This window comes from Pogona vitticeps, chromosome 5 (assembly GCF_051106095.1).
Source record: "Pogona vitticeps strain Pit_001003342236 chromosome 5, PviZW2.1, whole genome shotgun sequence".
Taxonomy (NCBI): domain Eukaryota; kingdom Metazoa; phylum Chordata; class Lepidosauria; order Squamata; family Agamidae; genus Pogona; species Pogona vitticeps.
This window is the reverse complement of record NC_135787.1, coordinates 176,526,582-176,554,019: the sequence shown is the minus strand read 5'-3', so window position 1 is coordinate 176,554,019 and position 27,438 is coordinate 176,526,582. Positions and strand designations below refer to the sequence as shown.

The 27,438-nt window shown below is 43.1% G+C and overlaps 1 protein-coding gene and 2 long non-coding RNA genes across 3 annotated transcripts in view; 1 reads left to right on the top strand and 2 right to left on the bottom strand.

Moving 5' to 3' along the window:
• SYT10 (synaptotagmin 10) overlaps positions 1-1,680 on the bottom strand; it is a 49,790-nt gene extending 48,110 nt beyond the window's left edge. The window contains exon 1 of the mRNA XM_072999938.2: positions 1,279-1,680. Coding sequence (XP_072856039.1) covers positions 1,279-1,414 — 136 coding nt within the window. The 5' untranslated portion in view covers positions 1,415-1,680. The remainder of the gene's footprint in view (positions 1-1,278) is intronic.
• Positions 1,681-2,079: 399 nt separating this feature from the next.
• Positions 2,080-27,438, top strand: part of LOC140707287 (uncharacterized) — a 29,036-nt gene continuing 3,677 nt past the window's right edge. Inside the window, exons 1-2 of the long non-coding RNA XR_012087216.2 lie at positions 2,080-6,495; positions 16,336-16,454. This is a non-coding gene — a long non-coding RNA (uncharacterized LOC140707287). The remainder of the gene's footprint in view (positions 6,496-16,335; positions 16,455-27,438) is intronic.
• LOC144583130 (uncharacterized) lies at positions 5,671-27,438 on the bottom strand. The gene is made up of 3 exons (XR_013536742.1): positions 27,194-27,438; positions 9,013-9,092; positions 5,671-5,759 (listed from the first exon to the last, which is right to left on the bottom strand). It is a non-coding gene; the product is annotated as an uncharacterized LOC144583130 (long non-coding RNA).

The window sequence follows — 27,438 nt, the reverse complement described above, 5'->3', positions numbered from 1 at the left end:
AAGCGGGTCAGAGACCGAGAGTGTCCCTGAGGACGAGCAGAGTGCATTCCACCGGGGCACTGGCAATATAGTGTCTGTCAGGATTTCTCTACCTGGAGGGCCCAGGGATTTAACCTGAGACTTCCTGCAGACAGAGTGCGGACTATAGGAGGGATAACCCTCTGCCCTGATCCTCAGCAGCCTTGTAAGGTTACATAAAGCGTTGTGAGGCGCCGGGAAACCGAGAAGGCGCAGCGTCGTCGTCCCCCCCCCCCCTAAAATGCCTGTTGCGCTTCGTGACAATTCCAGGGACTGCGAGCTCGAGTCACACCTTGGGAAGCCGCGCTTGGGGCAGGGTCGTGTGAACCCCCGAAGCCGCTCCTCAAAGCAAAGAACACCCCCCCCCACACACACACGTTATCAGCTCCTCGACTTTCATCCAGACAAGGTCTTTCTCCGGTTTTTTTTTTTTTGAACAAGCAAGTAAACACACACACACACACACAAACACACACACAGGTTTTCCAGCCTGACACCAAACAGATGACTAATGAAAATAAAAGATTTCCCAACAATTGCTCGAGATCCGAGGTAGCGCGTTCGAACTTCTGCAGGAGTTTTCTTTGAGGGGACGGGAAAAGAAACATAACCCATCTCTCCCTGGCCCCAAATCTTTCCAGACTCAATTTGGGGGAGGGGGGAGTCCCTTGCCCACCTCCACGCCTCTTTGGCTGCACGGGATAGCAATCCGTTCCCCCGACCCTTCACAGCCGAGAGGTTCCCCCCCCCCCCCCAGTCCCAAGATAATGCTGCTCCGGTTGGTTCTGCCCTTGCCCCCTTCTAAGTGCTCCGGACTACAAATCCCACCGCCCCGATCCAAGCAGGGCCAGTGCCCGGGGCGTATGGGAAGAGGAGTCCCAAACCTCTTGCCGGTCCTTCTTTTGCCCGCCTCGTCTTTCCTCCCAGACAACTTTGAAAAGGAAAGGCCCAGGAAGCAAGAAGGGGAAGTTGAATTTCCCGGACGCCCACTCAACCCCGCTTTGCCGCGGCTACCGTGACTCGCGGAGACGCGTGTCTACTCTCCACCCGCGCCCCCGCGCCTTCTCGTGCCTAGTCCTCCCGCCTTCCTCGGGAAGCCAGGCAGAGGCAAAAGGATCGCCGCCACCACACGGACCCGAGCCGGAGAGAGAGAGAGAGAGAGAGGAGGGGAAAAACAAACAAACACACACACAACCAAATCCACCCTCGACGGCGCCCGGGAGAGCCCGGAAGGAGCGACTCTACCTGGGCTGCTTATACCTTGGCTGCTGGTCTCCAGCGGGAAGATGCCCGAGCATTTCTCCAGTTCCACTTTCCCGCCCAGGCACAGCTCGGAGATGATCTGCAGCGCCTTGTGGCACAAGCTGCCCACCCCGTCCTCTTGGGGGAAACTCATGGCCGCTCCGAGGGCGACGAGAGGCGTCCGGCAAGCGGAGAGGAGGCGGGCGTCTAAGGCATGGCTCCGCTCCCGGGCAACGAGAGGCTTATATTCCACCGTCTTGCTCCCGGATGGGGGCCATCCTCTGGGCTCTGAGAGTGGAGAGGCATTTTTAGAAAAGGGGAGGGGGAAAAAAAGGCTCCAGTCCTTAAGAAACAAAGGAAGGAAGGAAACGGGGGGGGGGGGAAGAAAGAGAAAACAGAGACCCTGAATGGGGGGAAGGACGGCCCGACGGACACCTGTCTCTCTCAAGAGTCACCCTCAAGAGAGTGCGGAGGGCTCGTCGGGATGCTGGCGGAGAAGCTTCGGGGTTTTTTTTTTGGGGGGGGGGTGTTACTGAGGGTTTCTTTCTTCTTTCCTTTTTTTTTTTAAAGCAGCGCCTTTTGTGCCCGGCGGGCCCCGGTAAGCGGGCGGGCCAATGGCAGCGGAGCGCGGGCGCCTGCGAGGGGCTCTATCGGAGGAATGGTCCGGACGGTGGGCAGCCTCTCCCGGCGGGCGGGCGGGCGGGCGAGGAAGGGCTCTGTCCCCGTCGGGAGGGAGGCGAGGGGAGGGGAGGAGGAGTCGCAGAATTCCGGGGAGGGGGCTTCGGCCGGGCAGGCGGGACAGCTGGGGAAGGAGGGGGGGGGAAGGAGGAAGAGGAAGGAGAAGTTCTCCCGGCGTTTCCCGGGAAGCGGAGACGAGCAGCCTCTCGGTGGCCACAGGTCCTTTGTTGGCAAGTTGGAGAGGGGAACCGTCCGGGGATGGGGAGATCTTTATGCTCTCTCTCTCTCTCTCTCTCTGGTGTGTGTGTGTGAGAGAGAGAGGGAGGGAGGGAGGGAGGTATGGTATCTCCATCCATTGGGAGATGGGGAGATCTCGTGTGTGGTTTTGTGTGTGTATCGGGGGGGGGGGGGGAGACACTGTCAGACAGATATGGTGTCTCATCTTCCCAGCTCCATACAAAATCCACAGGTTCTTCTCCTGTAGCATAAAGTGGCGTGAAAAGAGGTGATCGAGCAGGCAGCATGCAAATGTTATTTTGGAATACAGTTGAAACAGACCGGCAATGAAAGGAAAGAAAACACCAGGAGTTTGGGCACGACGGTGGGTGGGGGAGCATAGAACTGGCAGGATTGTTCACAGTTTATCATGAGTATGTGTAGATTTGCCATTTCCAATGGCAGTTACAATGAAGGAGTTGTGAAGACATTTTCATTTGATGGGGGATGTGGTCCAAGCAGCTTCACCCTTCATTTGGTTCTTCTTCACGTATGTAATAAAGTCATCATCATCATGTGCCGTTAAGTCAATTCTGACTTATGGTGACCCTTTTCAGGGGTTTCAAGGTAGGGAATACTCCATTAGAAACCATAACATTGACTTATCAGATTCGGTGTCACAGGAATGCTGATGGTTTTTAACAGTCTTAGACAAACACAACAGAGTCCTGTGGCACCTTTAAATTAGGTATCCTGGGGCAAGAGGTTAGGATTTTGATTCCTCACTGTGCTTCCTTGACAAGGGCCCGACTTTATGATCCATAAGATCCCTTCCAGCTTTGCAGTCCTAAGATTATATTATTATATTTAGCATAAACTTCTGTGGACTGCCAGAGCAGCTTACTCCAAGCAGATACCTTTCAGACGTGTTGACTGTAAAACCCATCATCCCCAGCCAGCTGATGTAATGTGAGTTACAGTCACCCATTTGGAGGACACCAGGTTTTGGAGTGGCTGTCAGATGGGATGGATCTCTCTTCGCTCTATTAGCTGTGCTGGCTGCATAAAGCCTTGATCTCCCTTGAGGCTGTATGGATCTGAGTGTCAAATATAACCAGAAAGGAAGGCTGTGATTTGCAGGCCTTATATGTGAGGAGTCTGAGCCATAATGTTTGGTTGATGCCCAAAATGAAATTAATTCTAGAATGTTGATGGACCTTGGTAAATTCAGCATTAATTCCTGTTGTTTTCTTCCCTAGTTGAACATATGTGGAAGTCTTGAGAATTCTGCACAGCCCACATGCTGCCCTTTTGAATATTAGGTCTTGGTGCAATATTCATCCCTAAACTAATGGCAGCCTATGTGCAGAATGCATTTTTTTTGGCCATCAAATAAGTAAAATTAAGCTCCTCACATGATCAGGGGGAAGGAAACTTTGGAGCAAAGCTCAACCCTTTTGTCTTTTAAATCATGAAACTATTTTTTTGTAGAAAGCAGACTTCTGAAATTAACTGAACCAGTCATTCAGAACATGAAAGCAATCCTGGATCAGACTCAAAGCCCATCATCTTCAGCAAGCTACTTCCTCCAGGGCCAAACAGTATTGAAGCCCCTATCACTAACATTGTATTATTCAGTACCATAGCACTTTCGAATGTGGAAATTTTCATCTAACCATTATAAAAGTGTTGTTGATTGATCTGTGCTGTCAAGTCCCTTCCAACATGGTGACCCTATGAATGAGCCATCTCCAAAATGTTCCTGTCCTTAACTGCCCTGTTCAGCTCTTGTAAACTGAAGCCCGTGGCTTCCTTTAGGGAGTCAGTCTATCTTGTATTTGGTATTCTACTGCTAATGGCAAATGAGAACTCCAACAGAATATACTGACTGTTGCATTGTGGAGTGCCACTGTTTAAAATTCACTGAGTCTTGTCCTTATTCAGTCCAATGCATTCTATTCCCTCCTGCTTCTCTGTTTCCCATTATTGTCCATCCAATAAACTGTGCTGCTTATATACTGCCCTATAGTGCTTAAAGCTCTCTCTGGGTGGTTTACAGTTTAATTATGCCTGCTACACATTGCCTCCACCCAGCAAGCTGGGAACTCAATTTACTGACCTGGGAAGGATGGAAGGCTGAGTCAACATCAAGCCAGATACTGTACTTGAGCCTGGGATTGAACTCAGGTTGTGAGCAGAGTATTCACTGCAGTACTTCAATTTAACCATCGCTCCATAAGGCTCAGCCAACATTCTAGAGCAACTTTTTAAAAAAGATATCCCCTTTTCAGTTGTCATACTTCTGCTAACTCCCTCTTCTCCTACCTGCTGCTAACTCCCAGCTGTGCATAGGAGGTGTTGATTTGGCTACATAAAGATCCACATTCAAAGGATTAAAATCAACATAGGAGAGATTTATCCTCCATATACCTGCCAGTCCTCCTTTAAAGGTTATCACCAAGTTGTATGCTGGTAATATCTGCAAATTAACTTTTTCTTGTGTGAAGATGTACTCTCCTTTGTTTGTATTGCATCTTCTGCCAATCAATTTCATTGAATGGCCTCAAGTTCCAAAATGCAGAGGAAGGAGGAAAGTCATATCCTCTTTTCTTTTTCTCCACACAATACAAGGCTGAATAAACCCACTTCCTAAGATGAAAAACTGCTTATATTTTCATGAGAATGTTTTCCCCCCTTATTTTCCTGTTTATTTTGTTGTTTGTTTTAATTTATCCTAGCAATGAACATTAAGGCCAGGTAGCAACAATACAGAAAAGTACCTTGTTTGACAATGAATTTCCCAGACATCAATCCCTACACCTCTTATGAAGTTTAGAGTTCATCCACTTAAGATAAATGTTTTGCAGTATGTTTTGAGGAATCTTGAGAACCAAACCTAGGCTGGAATTGGACCTAATCTGCCCCAGGGACATATTAGTTGATTATATTGTTGATTTATTAATGGTTGGCATAAGAAATTAAAGGTCACTTATATTTTGATTATTATCCTTCAGTCCGATGGGGACTGATTATTTCATCATGCCTGATTGTCTTGAAATACCAAGATTCCTAATTTTTAATGGATCTTAACTCGTTGTTAATTTCACACACCACCCTTATGTTTGACATGAGTAAAAGCAGGGCAGAAAAGTTCAGCAAGCAGACTGTGATGAACAGCTCTCCCTGGTTCTTATGCATAACGGCACATCACTAAGATCAAGGGTCAGTTTCTTCTACTTACGAGTAATTTTATATAGCATCTGAGAACAGCATGTTGCAAATGTTGGGATGAAAGTATATCCAGATGCCTGAGAAATTCAAAAAGCTTTGTGAGGTTTTGCATTCAGTGGTCTTAAAAATATTAGAAAGGGCAGCAAGACTGCACACATGGAGTTGCCTGATAATAAATCATTTCACTATTTTCTTAGCATTTGGTCTGTCTGTCCGTCCGTCCGTCCTCCAAGGAATGCAAGATGGGATAAATGGTCTTTCTTCCCGTTTTCATCCTCAGAACTGTCCTGTGAGGTAGACCTGGCTGAGAGAACGAGGCTGTCCCATGGGCCTCTAGCGAGCTTCATGGTAGAGTGCAGATTTCAGCCAAAGCTCTGTAGTCAAACACAATCACCACATTGCATTTACATCTCTGCTCTAGGTGAACACAGTCCTCAAAGGTGCCTCCTGTCTTGGCTAAGTGAGATCTTTTAATGTGTAGATGTCTGGCTTTGAACCTGAGACTTGACTGTGTATTTTGCCACAGTATCACAAACGGGATTAAATTAAAATATGCAGTAGGACTGTGATATCTGCAGGATCAGTACCAACAGTTTCACTTATCCACTGCCTAAAAATATTAAATAAGACCTACCCCCCCAGGACACTGTCATTGAAGCATGAATTTGACCCAACTCCTGGTGGAAGACAGGAGGGCCTGGCATGCTCTGTTGGACACGATTTAACGACTAAACAACAACCCCCACCCCAGAAATCTGTATTTCCAAAGTATATTACAAGACTTGGCCACTGGAGGGACTCATGGACTATGCCAGTGATGGCAAACCTTTTTTGAGCCTGAGTGCCCAAACCAACTTTTATTTCAAAGTGCTAATGCTACAATTAAATCTGAATACTGAGGTTATAGTTTAGGGGAAAAAATCAATTGTCCCTGCACTGCAAGGGTTAAATGCTTGTTTTTTTTTCTCCCCCAGGGTGGTATTAACAGAGAAATGCTTACTGGTCCTCCAATCGCCCGTCGGGCTAGACTTGTAATGGCCACCATTGCACCCCTCCTCTGGACCACTGGACCAGCAGAGTGGAGTGCTGAAATCCAGAATCAGAGGATGGGTAAGTATTTCTCAATGGCGACTTATGGCTACCGTGCCCACAGAGAGGGCTCTGCATAACAGCCGTGGTTCACCATCGCTGGACTATGCTATAGATATATACAGTATAGTGTATCTATAGCCACACTTTTTGACATCTATGGGCAGTGGGGCTTGGAACCAATTCCCTGTGGGTCCCGCGTTCCTAGTAAAATAAACTTTTTATACAGATGGACAACGCTAGTCCCTCTAGTTCAATATTGTCTCAATCAGAAATGGGCTGTTTCTGGAGGTCAGAGGCTTCTGCACGCCCATTTTAGAGGACAAGGTCTCTCTCTCTTTTTTTTAAAGAATCAGGATGGGATAGGGACAAAAGTGCTGAGGACTCCTCAAAACATGGCAAAATCCTCATCATGTGTTAGTGAGCCCAAGGAGTGTTTCGAACTACTTAATAAATAAATAAAATCAATTTTTTTTCTCTTGGAAAAAAAATCAAAATCAGGGGTGCTGGAGGACCACATTGGAACCCCATCCCTGGCCTTGTTGGACTGGCAGAGTCTTTACAGGATTTCTGACAGAATTCTTTCTCAGCTTCATTAGGAAAACATATATATGCAAAGCATGCACTCCACCAATAAACTATCGTCTCCTCCCCCCCCCCAAGGGATCCATTCCAGTCCTACGATTTTGTGAACTATTAACTTGTATCTGTGCTTTTCTAGCAAACAGAATCTATATCGCGTTTCCTTTATTTTGATGGATGCTATTTGCTTCATCCTTTGTTTTTGCATAATATTCTGCTTCTCCAAGCTCAATTATCGGGTCAAGTAAGTTTGTGGTTTAATTTTCAGCTGAATGTAAAACAATAGGTGCCAGTAAAACATGGAATTACTAGCTGGTTGGTTTGCAGACTGTTATCTTGGAAAACCCCGGGGTTCCTCAATGAGACGATCAGTCATGGACAATAAATGGCCTTCAAAGAAATCTTCCCTACCATTACCGAGCTTTCTCTGCAATGTGTGGGTATTGTAGGGAATAGTTTTGTTGTTTTCTAGGCTGTACTCAGCCTACTATGAGTGAAGATGATTTCCCCAGGAGAGGTGTGTATGTGTGTCCTAGAACAGCAATGGAGAAATTGTCCAACACAATCTGGTGGATTGGTGGAAGATGAGCTCTGGATCCTTGGATCCTTACAAAGAATACTAGACTAGATGGTCATTGTCAGATAAAAGCATTTCTGACCAGAAGAATCTCATGGCTTTTGCTCACACGACAGGTCCCTCTTCCTTTATCCTGCACCCAAATCTGTTCCCAACTATTTACAGTCAATTGGAGAATGTAGGCTGATGGCTGCAGAGAGGAGAGAGAATTACTGTCTCCTTGCTACACACTTATGGAAAACATTTCATCAAACTGAGCTAACTGGACTCCATCCCATGTTCTGAAGCAACAGTCCTTTCAAATTGAACTCTTAGAGACTATTAATATGCACTGGCCAAAACTACGTTCCATAAACTATACCTGCACAAGACTGTTGACATCAATTATAGGAGGAGATTTTTGAGAGACCTGCTTCTGTCCCATTGCTTCTCCAACTTACATGCAATGGGTTTCATTGTGCCTGAGCCATGCTATCCCCAGGATGGAAGCAGGAACGTTCTGATTATTAAAAAAAACTCTCCCTTCCAGTAACATCATTCAGCAATAAATAATTAAAGAGTTCTTGCTTCCATTGAGCTAGCACAGGGTTGTGTGCAGTGAGACTCATTGTACACAGGAATAATTTAATTACCAACTGTCTCCCTCTGCTGGTGACAACATCACATTTACACATGTGTAATTTAGGGAACAGGCTTCTGGCCAATGGTTGTTTCTTGAAAGATTATACTACCTACCATCCAGTTTCAGTAACAATGATTCTCATAGCAAAGAAAACAAAATGCAGTCAATGAAAGTTTACAACAATGAAAGACAGTAACCCTCATACAGAGTGAGTGAGTGTGAGGAACATCATTACTAGACTTGTACCTTGAGTACACAGGTATTCTGCTAGCCAAAATCCCATTGCTTAACATAGTAAATCACACTACAGAAGGCCCATTGAATCAATGAGGAATTAGTGAGCGAAATCCTTCATACATTCTGTTGATTCAAATCAGCATATTCTGCGTATTACTGTGCTAAAATAAGTTAGAGTTAGAGTAGGTCCATTTGAATCAATGGGACTTTCAAAGGAGTTAACTCACCAAAGCTCCATTGATTCAATGGGCCTACTCTAGTGTAATTTACAATGCTAAGCAACAAGATTTTGGCTTATGTTTGTGGGAGGTGTGAACGGAGCGCTATGTCCATACAACTATTCTTGTGGAGAGTCCTGTGTGCAGTGTGGGACCCTGCCCAAGTATTGAGAGGAGCTTGAAAAAGTTACTTTTTTGCATTACAAGTCTCAGAATTCCTCAACCAGCATTGCCAGTGACCAATCTGGGATATTCTGAGTGATACTGTTAAAAAATAAAAGGAAATGTCTTAACCTACATACCTTTGGCTGAGTGTTTGGAGGTCACCAACAAGAACAATCTCCTCTTCTTCCACCCGTCCAGTTTGGAGGTCACAATGAATCTTTGTAATGGAGAAAAACAGATAATGTCAAATAGAGATCAAAACAAGTAAACACCATTTGCTACATAAAGCTTGTCAAAATAAGCAGGTCTTTAGACAGGAAGATTGTCAAGCAATTTTCTGTACACAGTAGAAGCTTATAGGGGATAAGACACTGCTCCAAGCGTCTCAGCGGCAGTTCATAAAAGGCTTTTAAAGGCAGATAAAAGTACACTGAATCTCGACTGGAAACACATAGAAACAAATGAAGATTGTACAAAATTGGTGCTTTACAGTCAATTTTGACTCCATGGATTCTGTGAAGATAAACCAGTAATCAATTGATTCTGCAATTTCTGAACCAATCTCAAGGCAGCCCCATGTAAAAAAAGAAGTTAATATTTTAATTGGAGAAGCAGTTGAAACAGAGACCTGGATCCAAATTGATCAAATGATTGATTTAGTACTGGTCCCTCTGGAAGAGGTATAAACCTCAGCTAGGACAAAAATTTTCACCACACTGTCAACGCTAAAATCATTTCCTGCAAAGAAATCCATCTTGCCTGGATTCACCTTTGGTTTACTAATCCAGTCCACTGGAGACCGCAGACAGAGACCTCAGGAATAAAACTACATAAATCAGCTTGAGTATCAAGGAGAAATAGAGCTGAGTATGTCACCTATACGTGATGGCCAGAATCCTATCGGTTACACCTGCTTGCACAACTCTGTCAGACTAAATTTCCACAGCAGACCGCCTTCCCTTAAGAAGGGGGTCAAGTGACTTCCTGTGCGATAGCAAATGTCTACTTAGACTTCTTAACTTACAGCAATTTGTTGCTGAAGTTTATGCTGATTTACTTATTTATTTATTTAAAATATTTTACCCTGCCTTTCTCCTTGAAAAGGACCCAAGGTGGGTTACAGAACTGAAAGACAATATTTAAAGTTGAAAACAATGAGTATACAATGATGGTTAGTATTGTTAAAAGACAATATTTCAAGCTAAGAACAATAAAGAGGCAGCATACATCATTAAAAGGCAATATTAAAGCTAGCATAGATATGTAACAGGATCCAGTCACTGGTAGAAACCAGCTTCAGCCTCCCAGCAGTTACATGTAAATGTTAAATGGAGTACAGTGGGGTCTCTACTTAAGAACGTCTCTACTTAAGAACAATCCAACTTAAGAACAGCTCCATTTGCTAAATTTTGTTTCTACTTGAGAACAGAAATCCAAGATAAGAACAGGAAAAAAAAACCTTTCCTGCTCTTTTTTTAAGGTCATCTTAGGTTAAAAAAAAATTCTCCCCCTAGTGGTAGAGTACGTATTAACCAGCTTTGCATTAGTTCCTATGGGAACTAATGCTTCAATGTACGAACGCACCTCTACATAACAACAACAACAAAAAAACAGCCAGAACAGATTAATTGGTTTTCAGTCCATTCCTATGGGAAATTTTGCTTCAGCTTAAGAATGTTTCAACTTAAGAACACCATTCCAAAACGGATTAAGTTCTTAAGTAGAGGTTCCACTGTAGTTTCTATGGACGGAAAAAAGGCAGATACGGATTAAATGGTTTTCAATGCATTCCTATGGGAAATGCAGATTCAACATAAGAACTTTTCAACTTGAGAACCACCTTCCAATACGGATTAAGTTCTTAAGTAGAGACCCCACTGTAGAAGACAGGGCAGACTTGACAGTGGAGTTGGGACTCATTTTGAAGGTCAACAGATTCTGAAGATCCATAATTCCTGAAATTTCTCAGCATAGGAGAAGCTATGTAGAATATGTTTCTCTTCCCCAGTGTTCAATGGAAAGCCAGTGGTAAGCCTGTACTCCTTAAAAGACTCTTCCACTGTTACTCTCCAGTAGCTAGCGTTCAGAGGCTTTGTTCCTCCATACCGGCAAGCTCCATGTAGCCCTGATAACCATCACATATCCTCTATGGCTCTCTCTAGTTTGCTTTTATAGTCAATGTCTAACCCAGTGTAGATTTCACAAGCTAATAATGTACTGTATGAAGAAGAGCTTCTTTCTGTTTTCCTGACTGTTTAGTTCTACTACTAAAAGGGAGAAAGACCTCTCTGTGTTCTGGAACTCCATGCCTTGCATTGTTTTCCAAATCCTTATTGTATCCTCGTTTGTAAATTACTGAAGATGGTCTTCTGTTTGCAGTTTGCAAACAGGGGGTGTGTACTCTGAATTTTGAAAAATCCAAGGCTAATAAAGTGAGGAAGAGCAGAACCACTGGAGGAAATGCCCAGTATCAATATGACACATAGCCACGTTCATAAGACTGATCAAGACAGGCTTGGGGGATGTCCTAATTGAAGAGTGGGTCCTCCAGACATTTTATGATATGTGCTGTCAAGTCAATTCTGACTTAAGATGACTCTAATAGGGTTTTTGAGATATGTGAGAAGTTCAAGGAATGGCTTATGATCGTAAGTTGCCCTAGTTGAGATGAGATTTGAACCCAGGTCTCCTGAGTCTTAGTTCAACACTTTTAATACACCACAGCGGCTTTCACTCTCACCTCTAAAGGGCATCAAATCCTAATCTTTATGGTTTTGACCATTTAATGGGAATTTTGAATCAGAGCAACACAAAGACATAGGCAGTGTGTCTCCCAAATTGGTGGATTGCTTCATAAGCTTTCTATATGAAGAAAACAACAAGGCATGGAGAGGGGTGAGGAAGAGAAGGGAGATAGACTTTTGTTATTGACAGATCCTTCTTCTCCTGGTAGAGGTTGGGTTTACAGGGATCACCAATCACAGTGCTTTGAGGGAGGGATGCTGAAATCATGTGCTCCAAGGCTTTTTTAATAGAGTAGACCTTTGGTCTAGATGGGGAGAGTATAAATTTAAATAAATAAATAAATAAATAAATAAATAAATAAATAAATAAATAAATAAATAAATAAATAAATAAATAAATAAATAAATAAATAAATAAATAAATAAATAAATAAATAAATAATATTTGACTCCTTTTGCTAATTCTCTCTTCAAAGAGCAATAATATGAAAATACTACCCTGTTTTCCCAAAAATAAGACCTAACCTGAAAATAAGCCCTAGTATGATTTTTCAGGATGCTCGTAATATAAGCCCTACCCTAAAAATAAGTTAAGTGAAACCTCGCCCTCCATCCTTGTGCAGCAACCAGAAGAAGATGACATGACTGTCTTTGAATAAATGTAGAATGTTGTGCATGAAAAAAATAAGACATCCCCTGAAAATAAGCCCTACTGCATATTTTGGAGCAAAAATTAATATAAGACCCTGTCTTATTTTCAGGGAAACATGGTGGAATCTATGAGAGTGTGTTATTGAGTATTCACTTGGAAAACAATGCATGCCACAGTCCTTCTGTATACTCTACATCAGTGGCTCCCAACCTTGGGTAATCCAGGTTTTCTTGGACTGCAATTCCCAGAAGCCTTCACCATCAGCTGTGCTGACCTGGTTACCCAAGATTGGGAACGACTGCTCTTCATGGATCATCCATTGCAGTCTGAATGCATTTCAGAATACTTCAATGTCAATTACATAAAAAAAAGTCTGTTGACTGTTGTGTCCATGAACACCTTAGTCCTTGTAGCTACACTTCTGTATTAAAGATCTGCACTGGTCCTCAGTTTGGTTTGTATCCAGATAAGGCACGTTGATCATCCCATGCCCTTTTGGAAACAATTCTGTATGCTGTGTTGTGGGGTGATGTTTCTGTGCTATCAAATATACAGGGAAATATATTTGGTGTCAAATATATTATGTGTCAAATGGAAAATTATTTGACACATAACTTTTTCATACAAAAGGTGTGTGTGTGGGAACCCACACCTCAATGTGGCCAACAGGAAACAAACCCCTGCTTCCAATTTTGAAACACCCATTTCCTCAAAAAATGCTGCATTTATCATTCTGAAGTGTTGCAGATTTCTTACCTTCTATGCTTTATGCCAGCAAGGTTATGCTCAAAATCCTACAAGGTAGGCTTCAGCAATATGTGGACCGAGAACTCCCAGAAGTACAAGCGGGTTTCCGAAGGGGCAGAGGAACTCGAGACCAAATTGCTAACATGCGCTAGATTATGGAGAAAGCCAGAGAGTTCCAGAAAAATATCTACTTCTGCTTCATTGACTATGCAAAAGCCTTTGACTGTGTGGACCACAGCAAACTATGGCAAGTCCTGAAAGAAATGGGCGTGCCTGACCACCTTATCCATCTCCTGAGAAACCTATATGTGGGACAGGAAGCAACAGTTAGAACTGGATATGGTACAACTGACTGGTTCAAAATTGGGAAAGGAGTACGACAAGGCTGTATATTGTCCCCATGCTTATTTAATCTATATGCAGAATACATCATGCGGAAGGCTGGACTGGAGGAATCCCAAGCCGGAATTAAGATTGCTGGAAGAAATATCAACAACCTCCGATATGCAGATGATACCACTCTGATGGCAGAAAGTGAGGAGGAACTAAAGAACCTTGTAATGAGGGTGAAAGAGGAGAGTGCAAAAAACGGTCTGAAACTCAACATCAAAAAAACTAAGATCATGGCCACTGGCCCCATCATGTCCTGGCAAATAGAAGGGGAAGATATGGAGGCAGTGACAGATTTTACTTTCTTGGGCTCTATAATCACTGCAGATGGAGACAGCAGCCACGAAATTAAAAGACGCCTGCTTCTTGGGAGGAAAGCGATGACAAACCTTGACAGCATCTTAAAAAGCAGAGATATCACCTTGCCAACAAAAGTCCGCATAGTCAAAGCTATGTTTTTTCCTGTAGTGATGTATGGAAGTGAGAGCTGGACCATAAAGAAAGCTGACCGCCGAAGAACTGATGCCTTTGAATTGTGGTGCTGGAGGAGGCTCTTGAGAGTCCCCTGGACTGCAAGGAGAACAAAACTATCAATTCTAAAGGAAATCAACCCTGAGTGCTCACTGGAAGGACAGATCCTGAAGCTGAGGCTCCAATACTTTGGCCATCTCATGAGAAGGGAAGACTCCGTGGAAAAGACCTTAAAGTTGGGAAAGTGCGAAGGCAAGAGGAGAAGGGGACGACCGAGGATAAGATGGCTGGACAGTGTCACCGAAGCAACCAACATGAATCTGACCCAACTCCGGGAGGCAGTGGAAGATAGGAGGGCCTGGCGTGCTCTGGTCCATGGGGTCACGAAGAGTCGGACACGACTAAACGACTAAACGAACGATGCTTTATGCCATTTTCAAAAGAAAAGAAACAATAGAAAATAAAAGACATTGTTCTTTCGAAGCCCCTAAACTATAAAGGCTGCTTCTTCACAAAATGTTCTGCAGCTTTTCTTCTGAAACTCGGCAACTTGATTACTGTTGAATAGGCAAGTATCTTTGCCAGCTTCATCCATTTCTACTGAGAAAGGAAAAAGTTGTCAGTTCTTTAAAACACAGAGATTTTATTGGCATGTGGAACAGAACTTCCCAAACGTAAGTGGTGCCTTGCAAGACGATTTTAATTCATTCCGTGAAAATCGTTGTCTTGTGAAAAAATTGTCTTGCGAGGTTCTCTATGCATCGTTCCAATTGTCTTGCGAAGCATCAGTCTAAAAAAAAAAAGTCTCACGAAGCATTGATCTAAAAAAAAACATCTTGCGAAGCACAGTCATAGAAAAAAAAAGTCTTGTGAGGCACCATAGTGATCGCGAAAACCAATCGTCTTGCGGGTTTTTCGTCCTGTGAGGCAATCGTCTAACAAGGCACCACTGTACTTGTCAGAAATACAGCACCTAAAATCTTATACCAAGTGGCTACAGGGTGTACAAATGCCATCCAGTTCTGACACATGGTGTGTGTGTGTGTGTGTGTGTGTGTGTGTGTGTGTGTGTGTGTGTGTGTGTGTGTGTGTGTGTGTGTGTGTGTGTGTGTGTGTGTGTGTGTGTGTGTGTGTAAACATAACCCTTGGTTGATATTCAGCAGTAGTCTAAGGATTTAGATTTCCAAACCAAGTTTCAGATTTGCCTCTGAATTAAACGGTGTGGTTTCCAAATTTGCCTAAGCCCAAATGGGTTCTTTTTTTCAAATTGTCAAATTCATGATCTAAACCTAAACTTGCAGAGCACAATACTAGGCCCAGAGTCCCTTTGCATGATTAAAACAAGTGCGCCAGCTACGCCCATCACTGGAGAGATCTGATCAGACCATGGTGACACATACTTTAGTTCCATACTGGTTGGATTACTGTAATGATCTCTAATTGGGGCTGTCTGTGGAAAGTGTCTGGAAACTTCAGTGGGTCTAAAACGCAACAGCCAAATTTCTGGAGCTGCTTACAGGAATCACATAACCTCTCTGTTACAGCCGCTCCAATTCCAGGCTGAATTCTAGGTGTTAGTTCTAACCTATAAAGCCCTGAATTGCTTGGGCCAAAACTATCTCAAGGACCGCATCTCCCTTTATGAGTCTACTCAAGTGTTAAGATCACCAGGAAAGGCCTTTCTCTCAGCCCCCTTCACAAGTGTGTTTGGTGAGTACACAAGAGAGGGTCTTCTCTGTTGCTGCTCCCAGACTTTGGAACTCACTCCCACAAGAGGCTGTCCTTCTATAGGCAGACAGATAGCTTTCACTTGAGGCAAGCTTTCCCTGAGTGACTGGCTGCCTGAATAGGGTTTTCAAAACAGATTGTTGTACCTTACTACTTTAAATGTGTTCTGATTTTGCTTCTGTTTTTTGTATTATATATTTTTGTATTATATTTGTCTAATATAATATCATGGTTGTCAGCTTTAATATTGTCTTTTAACGATGTAAGTCACCTTGGGTCTTTTTTAAGGAGAAAGGCGGGGTAAAACAAACAAACAAACAAATAAATTATAGTAATTTACATCAAAAGTCATGGTTATATAACAATTTCGTGCTTCTGAGAGCTTAGATTCCTTTGATTTGACACCCAAAGTTCATGCAATGAAAATTTGCACATATTACTGATTTCAGAAAGTGACAAAAACTCTTATTTAAAAAGAATATAGAATAACAATATCTTAGACTCTTGAGTCCTGACATAAGTAATTACATTTCCAGGGAATTTCCAAACTAGAATAACTTGCATGTACTCCAAGGCATTTGACCTTTACCATGAGTTGCAAAAACAAAGATCTCCCAAGTCTGAATAAATATTTCCAATTAAAAGTTCAGAAAATTGAAAAAAATATATATCCTAAAGATTTCCATGGAGAGGAATATTTATGATTTTGTAACCCCTTTGTTTTTGAGGCTGCAACCTCGTGGAGCAGTAGTTAAACTGCTGTACTGCAGCAAAAACTGTGTTCTCAACCCGGGGTTCAATCCTAGCTAGCTAACTCAAGGTTCACGCAGCCTTCCAACTTTCTGAGGTCAGTAAAATGAATTGTATCTCATGGGGGGGGGAATCATACTTTTGCAGAGATAATGCTTATAATGAGCTAATTGTGAACCAGGGAGGAAGGTGTTTACACTACCCGTTGTACCAGTTTCTGCCAGCTGTTGTTAGTATTATGCATAGTAAGTTCTGAATTACTTTGCACATCTGGGCAACAGAACTAGATTCCCCTAACAAAACTGTCTGCCAGTGGCCATGAAGGCTTGGTGATTCTGCTGGTTGAAGTCCCCAAAATGACGTTTGCCAAGTTTCAATTTGTGATTGTCCAAATGATGCTGGGGAAAGGGTGAAACGGTTTCCAAGGCCAAATACAGGAGTTTAAAAGGTTCAAAACAGAGGGGTTAACGAGTACCGAAAAGGTGAATATCAGTTCCTCTCCAAAGGGAAATTAAACACCATCATTACCACCATGTTTCTTTTTGTAAAGGCATAAAGGCAAAAAACTTTGCAAGCTTTTTGAAAGCCAGAATTTTCTGCCCTGCTGTAAAAAGCCCAGCCACCTAGCTTTTTGCACTCTTCCTCATTCACTCCAGGGACGCTTTTTCTGTTTTGGTAGCATGAGAAAAGGACCGTGCAGAAGATGGTGTAAATAACTCCAGACACGTTGAGTAAAAACAATGTTTGGGGTGTTCTTTTCCAGAGAGGGCAGAATGTTCAGCATGTTCCCATCACAATTTTTCCCCTCCCTGCCCCTGCACTGAGATCTCCCTCCCTCCCTTTCTCCATGCATCGGGCAAAAAGCAATGGAATCAGTAAATCCATGGAATCTTGTAAATGAATCCATAAAACCCAACAAGGCATTAATAAAATGGCCAGTTATAAAACAAATGCTGAAACTGCTGGCCTCTCTTTTTAAGAGCTGTTGGCCCCATGTCCTGAAGACTAAGGGCACACAACAACAACAACATCTAAGAAAATGTCAGTCAGGGCATCAACTGAAGACCAACATGAGTTCTCAGACATCATGGGCTCAGGACACCAAACAAGCAGTTTGTTGTTTAGTCGTTTAGTCGTGTCCGACTCTTCGTGACCCCTTGGACCAGAGCACGCCAGGCCCTCCTGTCTTCCACTGCCTCCCGGAATTCGGTCAAATTCATGTTGGTTGCTTCGATTACACTGTCCAACCATCTTGTCCTCTGTCGCCCCCTTCTCCTCCTTTAGCATGCAGTACTGCATGCTAAAGAGAGCATCCATCAGGTAAAACTATTTATTTGGCTTTAATTTGGCTTAAATTGACTTTTCCTGGTGGTTTAACTAAATTCCTAATCCCATCTCTGTTAGAGGCAGGTCGTGTTAACCAGGCAGCCTTCCCTCCTCTTTCTAAAGAGAAGCTCTGAGTTTCAAAAAAGCAGAAAGGCAGAAGGAGCCGCCCCATTGCCTGTGACTCTCCTCTCTTTTTAGAGATGGGCCATAAATTACAAACTGCCAGCTAAAGAAGAGCTTAAAACCAACATGCATGCTACAGCTGCTTCCATCTGAAAAGCTAACCTGGCGTCTACACCAGGGGTCTCTAAACTACGGCCCGTGGGCCACATCTGACCCGCCTTGCCCTTTTATCTGGCCTGGTGAATGTGTGTGCAGGTGTGTGTGTGTGTGGGTGTGCATGCATGTGGGCAGGCATATGCACAGGCGGGGGTGCAGGTGGACGCACATACATGCGTACACTCCTTTGAAAATGTGGCCCTCACGCTGAAAAGTTTGGAGACCCCTGCTCTTTACTATCAGCCATTTGAATTTGGGACATTTAAAACATCACATGAGTTTGGAAGTGCCCACAAGAACTTGATGCCTATCCTTGAAGAAGATAATTGACCATCAAAAGTTTGTTTTTTAAAAATATATTCTTAATGGTCAACGAAAGGTATCACCTGCTCCTGCACTTGTAAGAAAATTTTGTGGCACTTGCTGACAAAGAATCAAGCAAAAAAGTGGAAGCAAGACATACAGAATATAATCCATGTGTTACCTAACCCATATTATCTTCTAATGATGTAAGCTGCCTCTTTATATTCAATGGTTTTAGCTTTAAATATTGTCTTTTAAGGATGTAATCTGCCTTGGATCCTTTTTAAGGGGAAAGGCGGGGTAAAAAATATTTTAAATAAAATATAAAATAAAAAATAATAATGCCAGTACTAGTTCAGCTTCTTTTGGGAAAGGGTTTTCAGTGTATGTGGTGTCATGCTGAGAAGGTCCTCACCAAACTTTATTTTTTAAATTATTTTTGAGTATAAAGGAAACAGTTTAGGAATCAAGCTTTCCAGCAACAAATTAAAATTGAACAGAGCCTCATTAATGTCACATTTGAGAGAGGAAAAGAAGGATTAGAGATGGGGTATTCATATTCATTTTACAAGGGAGATGAATATGACTATTGCAATCACAGGTGGTCTTTTGGTGTCCCCCCCCCGAACTAGCTGGTCCACTTACCACTTATGGTCCCCACGGGCCCCACTGAAAGAAGAGCCAGCCTGTGTGGCCTTGGGCAAGTTGCAGAGTCCCAGAGCGTCCCTAGAAGAAGAGAATAGTAAGCCACTTCTGAGTATTCTCCACATGGAAAATCCTGAAAAGGGTCTCTATAAGTGACAATTGACTTGACGGCAAAATCATCATCATCATTGGATTTCTAGATTTTATAGATCCTTGGCAAATGAATTTTTGCTTCCTATAGATGCAATACAGTATTTTTTTAACATTACTTTTCTCGAATTTATTTGTGATACCTTAGTTTTGCATTGAAAGGTACTCAAAATATGTAACATGCCCACGCGCACGTGCACACTCACTCACACACACACACACACACACACACACACATGCACGCATATTCACTTTGCTTAATCTTTACTATCATATCCCTGTACACTGCCACATACCTGTTGGAACATAATTGTGTCTGTCCCCTTGAAATAAACAAGGCAGTAGGGAAAGGATTTGTCTTAAAGCAGGGGTCCCCAAACCCTGGTCCACGGCCCAATACTGGGCCGTGGCCTTGGCAGGACCAGGCTGTGGAGATAGATATCCCGTTCCCCTGCACAGACGGATGGATGGACAGACTAACGCATGCATGCCCCCCACATGCATGAAGGGATGCATGCATGCCCCCAGTGCATGAACAGATGCACACACTCCCCCCACATGCACTCACAGATGTACTTCTGCATGCATACACACAGGCACAGATGCCCCCCGTGCCCCCCCACAAGCTGAACTGGTCCATGGTGCCAAAAAGGTTGGGAACCACTGTCTTAAAGGACCAACCAAGGGTGAGGGAAAGTGGGTACACCCTTCTAACCTGCCCTGATCTTTTCTTGATATACCCTTCAACAGTTGCAGAATTATAGAACACACACAGAGAGAGAGAGAGAGAGAGAGAGAGAGAGACTAGTGCATGACTCATTTCATTTAGGAGCCAAGAAGGTATCTCAAATTATGTTTAGTATGGTCCATTTTGAATGTGTCTGCCGCTCTTTCCTAGCTTCTCAGGGGCTGACATTAATTTGACCTGGTGTAGCTGATGTAAGTGGGTAGGCTGAAAAAATTAATCACTGCAGATGACTATTGAATTGTGGATTCTGAAATTATTATCATCTCTCGTAAGCATAAGTGCTACTGCTAAATCATTTTGTCTCCTGTAAATGATGGATAAGCAGGGTTGTTTATAGCATTGTGTGTGAACTAGCAGAAAGATAATGCATTGTCAAGTTGCTCTAGCATTGCTGAGTTCCCTAAACTCTGCTTAAGCAGAGTTTAGAAAAGTTGCTTTTTGCAATTGCAGTCCTCTATATCTTCCAGCTAGCTAAGAGATCCTGGGAACTGTACTACAAAAAAGTAATTTATCCAAATACTGTGCTTAATCGCACACATTTGGGTTCAGAAACTAATTAGACTGTGGTGAGTCATTTTGAGGATGATTTTAGGTCACATCTTTCTGATATTAACCACTCACTGACCAGTGCAACCTTGGGTGTAAATGGGTTTACTGGTTAACTCTCCCTCATTTGGCATTGGTTAAGCCTCATCTTGAGTACTGTGTCCAGTTCTGGACACTGCGCTTCAAGAAGGATGCTAAGAAATTGGAATAAGTTCAGAGAAGGGTGACAAGGATGATCAGGGGGCTGGAAACCAAGTATTATGAGGAAAGTCTGAAAGAATTGGGCATGTTTAGCCTTGAGAAAAGAAGACTGAGGGGAGATGTGATATCACTTTTCATATACTTGAAAGGCTGTCCTACAGAGGAGGGGCAGGATCTGTTCTCGATCATTCCAGAGTGCAGGACGTGCAATAATGGGCTCAAGTTACAGGTAACCAGATTTTGTTTGAATATCAGGAAAAACCTCTGAATTGTTAGAGCAGTACAGCAATGGAACCAGTTGCCTCGAGAGCTGGTGAGTGCTCCAACACTGGAGGCATTCGAGAGAAATTTAGACAACCACCTGGCAGATGCCCTTTGAGTTGTATTCCTGCCTTGAACAGGGGACGGGACTCCATGGCCTTATAGGCCCCTCTCAACTTAATGAGTCTATGCTTCATTGGAACTTTCAAAACTAGAGATTAAACAGTTGTGTGTCATGAATACTCTAGTTCTGGAATCACTGCATTTAGGATTGGATTAATCTGCCTACAAAGACCAGGTTAAAGGCCTAAACTACACAGTTGGCATAATCTACAGCCAAGATTTTTACTGTGGATTATGGGCAAACCAGCGTACATAAAATACACACCCTCTGTTCTAAGGTGATTTGTTGCATTTAAGGAGAGGATGTTTAAGTGCTGCTGCCCAAAGGCAGGCCAGAGTGAGAGACCACCAGCCTTATACCTTTGGGAGACAGCAGTAGGGCTTCCTCTGTAATTGGTTGCCCTTCGTTCTCTTGCGGGGGATTGCTGTTGTGGTGGGTGGATGGATGGTAGCGGCCAGGGTGTGTGTCGACAGGAGCAGTGATGGCAGGGGGTGTCTCCCTGGCTATCCAACATGCCCCTGCTGCTGCAGCTGTCATCACCATTGCGCTTTGACCCATCACAGTTTAAAGTACAGTGGTGCCTCGCTTAACAATTGCCTTGCTTAATGAGGAAATCGCTTGACGATTAGGTTTTTGCGATCGCAAAAGCGATCGCAAAATGATGGTTTAAATGGGAAAAATCCGCTTCATGATGATCGGTTCCCTGCCTCAGGAACCGATTTTTACATTACGACAATCTAAAACAGCTGATTGTTGGGTTTCAAAATGGTCACTGGGTGTACAAAATGCCCCACCCTGCTGTTTTCTAGGACAGATTCCTCGCTTTACAGGCAGCGAAAATGGCCGCCCCTATGGAGGATCTTCACTGGACGGTGAGTTTTCATCCCATTGGAACACATTGAAGGGTTTTCAATGCGTTTCAATTGGCTTTTTTATTTCACTTAACGAGGATTTCATTCTACAGTGATTTCGCTGGAATAGATTATCCTCGTTAAGCGAGGCACCACTGTAGTGCTCTCAAGGCGTAATTTTAAACTGCAGTAGAGTTTGCATGATGTGAGGCAAGGGAAGTCATTCTTCATTCCACCTGGGTGGTCAACAGGTGTGTCGTTTCAGCCCACCTCCAGCATCCTAAGCTGCATGCCAGTTTGCATATAGTAAAAACCTTGTACCCTTCCATTCATTGTGTGATTGGATGTTGAATTCTCCATATATTTTACCATGCAATATTTACAATATTAATTGATACCGGACCGTATCAGTATTTATGTTATGAAACACCCCTCCCTCCCTCCTTTAATTAGCAGAGATGGGTGTTTGTGGTCATCCAGATGTGGGGGTTTTTTTGCCTATAATATCCATGAGTCTTAATCAGTATAAGAAATAGTGAAGAATTGTGGGGATTGCATTCCAGAACCATATGGAGGGCCACAGTCGCGCATCCCCAAAACACAGTGATCAGATTCAGGACTAGTAACCAGCTCTGATTCTGAGTGCATCATATACCTCTTATTATAAGAACATACAAAGAGTCCTGTTGGATCAGGCCAAGGGCCCATCTAGTCCAGCTTCCTGTATCGCACAGCAGCACCACCAGATGCCTCTTGGAGCACACGAGACGACTAGACCCCTGTCTCCTGACACCACTCCCCTGAAACTGGCATTTTGAGGTACCTTCCTTCTAAGCCTGGAGATTGGCTTGTAATCTGTGATGGACTTTTCCTGCAGCCATTATATGGCTCTAGAGGGCATGTTCAAAACTGGACATGAAATTCTATTTCAAAATACTGAAATACTGGACAACACCACAATCATTATGTCAGACTGCACGGGGAAGCCATTGAAATCCACAAGCACCAGAAAAAACTTCAACAAAAAAGCGGAAAGTTTGAAACTCAACAAAACTTGGCTCCCAGCTCTCAAAAATACAGCATGCAAAAGGTCACGAACTGTACCCAACCACAAGGTCAAGGGGATCACTACCATCAACCGCAACAAAACACACAAATCACCCATCCACAGAAAACAATACACCCACAACAATACACACTAATCATCCCATCTCACAGCCATAAATACTCCACACCCTAGCCAAACTACTCGAGAGCACAGTTTGCTGTCCTCTGAAGATGCCGGCCACAGAGACTGGCGAAACGTTAGGAAAAACCACCTTCAGAACACGGCCAAGAAGCCCGAAAAACCCACAACAACCATTAGATCCCGGCCGTGAAAGCCTTCGCAAATACAATGTCAAATCTGCTATACAGGAGTTTAAACTGAGAAGAAAAAGTGAGGTAGTAAGCCGAATGCAGCACTAACATGGCCAAATATCCAGGAATTTGAAACCAGGCCTTTAAGAGTGACGTCCTGACTGGAATGGACACATCCTTTATGGTATTTTTTTACATTCTGCTTTTTAAAATAACCTCAAGTACTGTCCATCCTGCATGCAAAGAAAAGCCGTGATTTTGGTAAAATTCTAATGAAAAATGCAATGGAATGAAAGTTTGACCCCTTCTAAAGGGAAGAAAAGTTATCTCCATGGTGAAGGTAAGGACTAATGCATTTTGGATTCCTGCTTGTTCTTTCTAATTTCACTTGTGAATCTTTGGTTGATGGAAGTGTACCTCCCAGGCATTTTTATATTTTTGGACAATAATGCTACTTATCCAGAGCTCTTGAAATAGACAAACAAGATGTGGGGAAAAAAAAATCATACCAGCTGGACAAAACCATCAAAACGTTTACCATGCCTTTTAGTGTCTATATGAGAAAGAATGCTGAACACTGTTAAGAAAAAAAAGAAGGATCAAAAGTGGGTTCCTCTTTAAAAATCCATTTCTTTTGCTTTCACATTTATTCTTGATAAATGAACTCTGCTTCAACATTTCTGAAGCAGCAGGATACCATTATCTTGCTACATTATTTGAGTCCACTGACATTATTTCTTAATTATCTCTATTGCCATAAAGTCAGGCACCCTGCATATGGTAGTGGCCAGATATAGCTCGGTTCCATGGAGTGACCAGCAGGGACGTGGTGGCGCTGCGGGCTAAACCGCAGAAGCCTCTGTGCTGCAGGGTCAAAAGACCAAGCAGTCGTAAGATCGCATCCACGCGACGGTGTGAGCTCCCGTCGCTTGTCCCAGCTCCCGCCAACCTAGCGGTTCGAAAGCATGCAAATGCAAGTAGATAAATAGGGACCACTTCGGTGGGAAGGTAACAGCATTCCGTGTCTAAGTCACACTGGCCATGTGACCACGGAAGATTGTCTTCGGACAAACGCTGGCTCTATGGCTTGGAAACGGGGATGAGCACCGCCCCCAGAGTTGAACACGACTGGACAAAAATTGTCAAGGGGAACCTTTACCTTTACCTTTACCATGGAGTGACCTGCCAGCATTTCCAGTAGGACTTAAACCCACCTATTTCAGGCTTGGTTTTAAAATATGTAGAATTTTGAAAAAAGTTTTCTGAATTCTGAAAAATACAGCCTGCAGAAGGTCAACGAACTCTATCCAGCCACAACGGCCAGGAATCACTGCACAAAAAAGACCAGCTAACGACACCCATCAATCACAGTGACAGATAATCTCTCCCCCTTATCACAACAAAAACATGTTGATCACCCTATCTCCTGAAAAAAGACAAAAGCTGTTCCCACAGCTATAAAAACTCAGCTATCCAACAAACAGCAACAGAGCATGGACAGATTTCCTACTCCAGTCCTCTGAAGATGCCGGCCACAGAGACTGGTGAAACGTCAGGAAGAAAAACCTTCAGAACACAGCCAATGAACCCGAAAAACCCACAACAACCAAAGTTTTCTCTTTTCCCATTTTGAAATGCTCTGGAAATGAGGATAGAAACACATGTGAGCACGGCATAGACTTGTCTGAGTGGTATCGGCTATACAGCACAAAGGTGCTTGGAACTCAGTGTTTGAGCTAGTTGCCCATGGGGCCAGCCCCAGATATTTTGCTGCTTGACCCAGAAAGAGCAGACACTGCTCCCCTCATAGTCAAATCAAGGTGCGTAACATCCCAAGCCAGCCAGGTTATTTTAGCGCATGAGGCAGAAAGCAGTTTCCCACTTACCACCACCATCACCACCACCAGCAACAACAGCAACAATGACAACAACAACAAACAACAACATGAACATCCAATCCACCCGCTGCCCTCTCATAAGACTCCGCACCAACTGCTGGAGGTGGCTACTTCACTCTGCCTGATAACAGAGCCCATTCTGCTTGCTCATAAATCTTAAATGTGGGGGAAGTGCCTTGTTTATAAGGATAACACTCATTCCTTCGGGCATCTTTTTGTTGTAATGTGCCATGAAGTCACATCTAGCTCAAGACAATACTGGTAGGGCTTACAAAGTATGAGATGTTCAAGGAGTGGTTTACCGTTACCAACCCACAGTAAGTTTCTATGGCTGAGCTAGGATTTGAACTCAGGTCTCTTGAGTCCTTGTCCAACACCTCGTCCCCAGGCTTTCACTTGAGATTTCTAAGATTGCTCCTAAAAAAAGAACGAAAGAAAAAGCCCTGGAACTGGGGCATTGGGAATAGGAAACTTTTAATTTGCCCGAAATGGCCATGATTGATCATGTCATCTGAGCTGCAAGGCACACAGTTGTCCAACAGGATTCCAGCCAGCTGGTTAAATGGGTATGCAAAATAATAGTTCTGGAGGAAGAAGAACACTTTGGTTTTACACCATTATGAATGTATCATTGGACATATTTTAGAAGTAACAGCTAGAATCTTATAACTATTGTTTGTGCATTGGCATAGGACGGACAGTGTAAATCTCAGCAGCGAATTGCCTCTAGTTACAAAGTCAATTCTTGTTTTCCTTGATGCACACCCATCATGTGATGTGCTGCATTATGAGAAACACAATGTTTCTTCCTTTGCAAAAATCCACTGTCCGTCCATAAACAGGTGAAGACCTTTATCTTCTGCACAAGCTTTCCTTGAGTGAACGGGTGCTGAGTGGGTTTTTTTTTTTAATGGATTTTTGTACCTTAATTCATTGAATGTGTTTTGGTGTTGCTTATGTTTTTTTAGTATTGTATTCATTTGGCCCTTTTAGCCTTGTTTAACCACCGTTGTTAGCTTAAATACGGTTTTTAATTGTTATCAGCCACCTTGGGTCCATTTTAAGGAGAAAGGTGGGTTAAAAACATTTTAAATAAATAAATATGAGAGTCTGTGACTTTGTGAAGCAGCTTTCCTCTTCAGCATAACATCTTGCCCCATCTGGTAAGCTGCTGCTTCAGTTGCTTTTCTGTCACACAATATTGTACTGTGCCTTTTCCTTAGCATTGCCTAGCATGGTGACAGAGGCTGTGACAAGAGGTCTGGGTTTTATAGGCATTTTTAATTACAGGGCAGATGAGAAGGTTTTTATGGTTGAATGTTATTAGCTTGGAGCTATGCATGAATTCCTGGAAAAGACCTTGATGTTGTGAAAGTGTGAGGGCAAGAGGAGAAGGGGATGACAGAGGACAAGATGGTTGGACAGTGTCATCGAAGCGACCAACATGAATTTGACCCAACTCCGGGAGGCAGTGGAAGACAGGAGGGCCATGCGTGCTCTGGTCCGTGGGGTCACAAAGAGTCGGACATGACTTAACAACTAAACAACAACAATGCATGAATACTTAAATAAGGATTCAGGCAGCTGTTAACATCCAAACTGTATATGTTGTGTTGTAAAACGGGCTAATTTTCTGGGTAATAATTATCGTAAAGCACAAGCTTTTTTTATTACACTAGATGGAGGGAACAAATGCACATAACAATTTCTCTGGCTGCAATGTTAAATGACATGCTGCTATTTTCCCATAATAAATTATTATTGCACCAGATGGTATGAAAAGGTACCCTCGATCAATGCATGACTTTGTCCAGCACAAGTTAAACCACACACCTTTGTAGAGGAATTTTATTGTTTTGAAATTTAATTTATAACCACATTTTTTCATAAAGAAATAAAAAAAAACCCCAGGAACTTTAAAATTTCAAAAAGGGAAGATACATGACAAAATCAACGTGGTGTCTTAAAATTTGGTTTCTATCAGTAACCTTTCTGTTCCTCCACATTCCATACGTTTCCACGCTGGTTCTGTCTACTTCCCTAGACCTACTTTCCATGGTTCTTTCTCACCATTGTCATCCAATCATGAAAAAAGAGGAATAACAAATTAAGAACAAGACCAACTTACTTAGTTACCCCACTTACATGATTTTGGGTTTCCAGATGAGACTGCAGTGGCGTGGGGCAAGGCCCAGTAACATATAAAGGCCTCATAGGTGCAAATGAAATAGGATGCTTGATTTACAGGAAGGCTATGGAACTTATGTTTGGGAAAAACATTTGCAGGGGTTGGGAAGGAGGAAATGGAGCAATGCTGATAATACGCACTTGCTATTTGAAGATAATATTCTACTTCCGATACTGCAAATGCCAGCATCATGTTTCTTTCA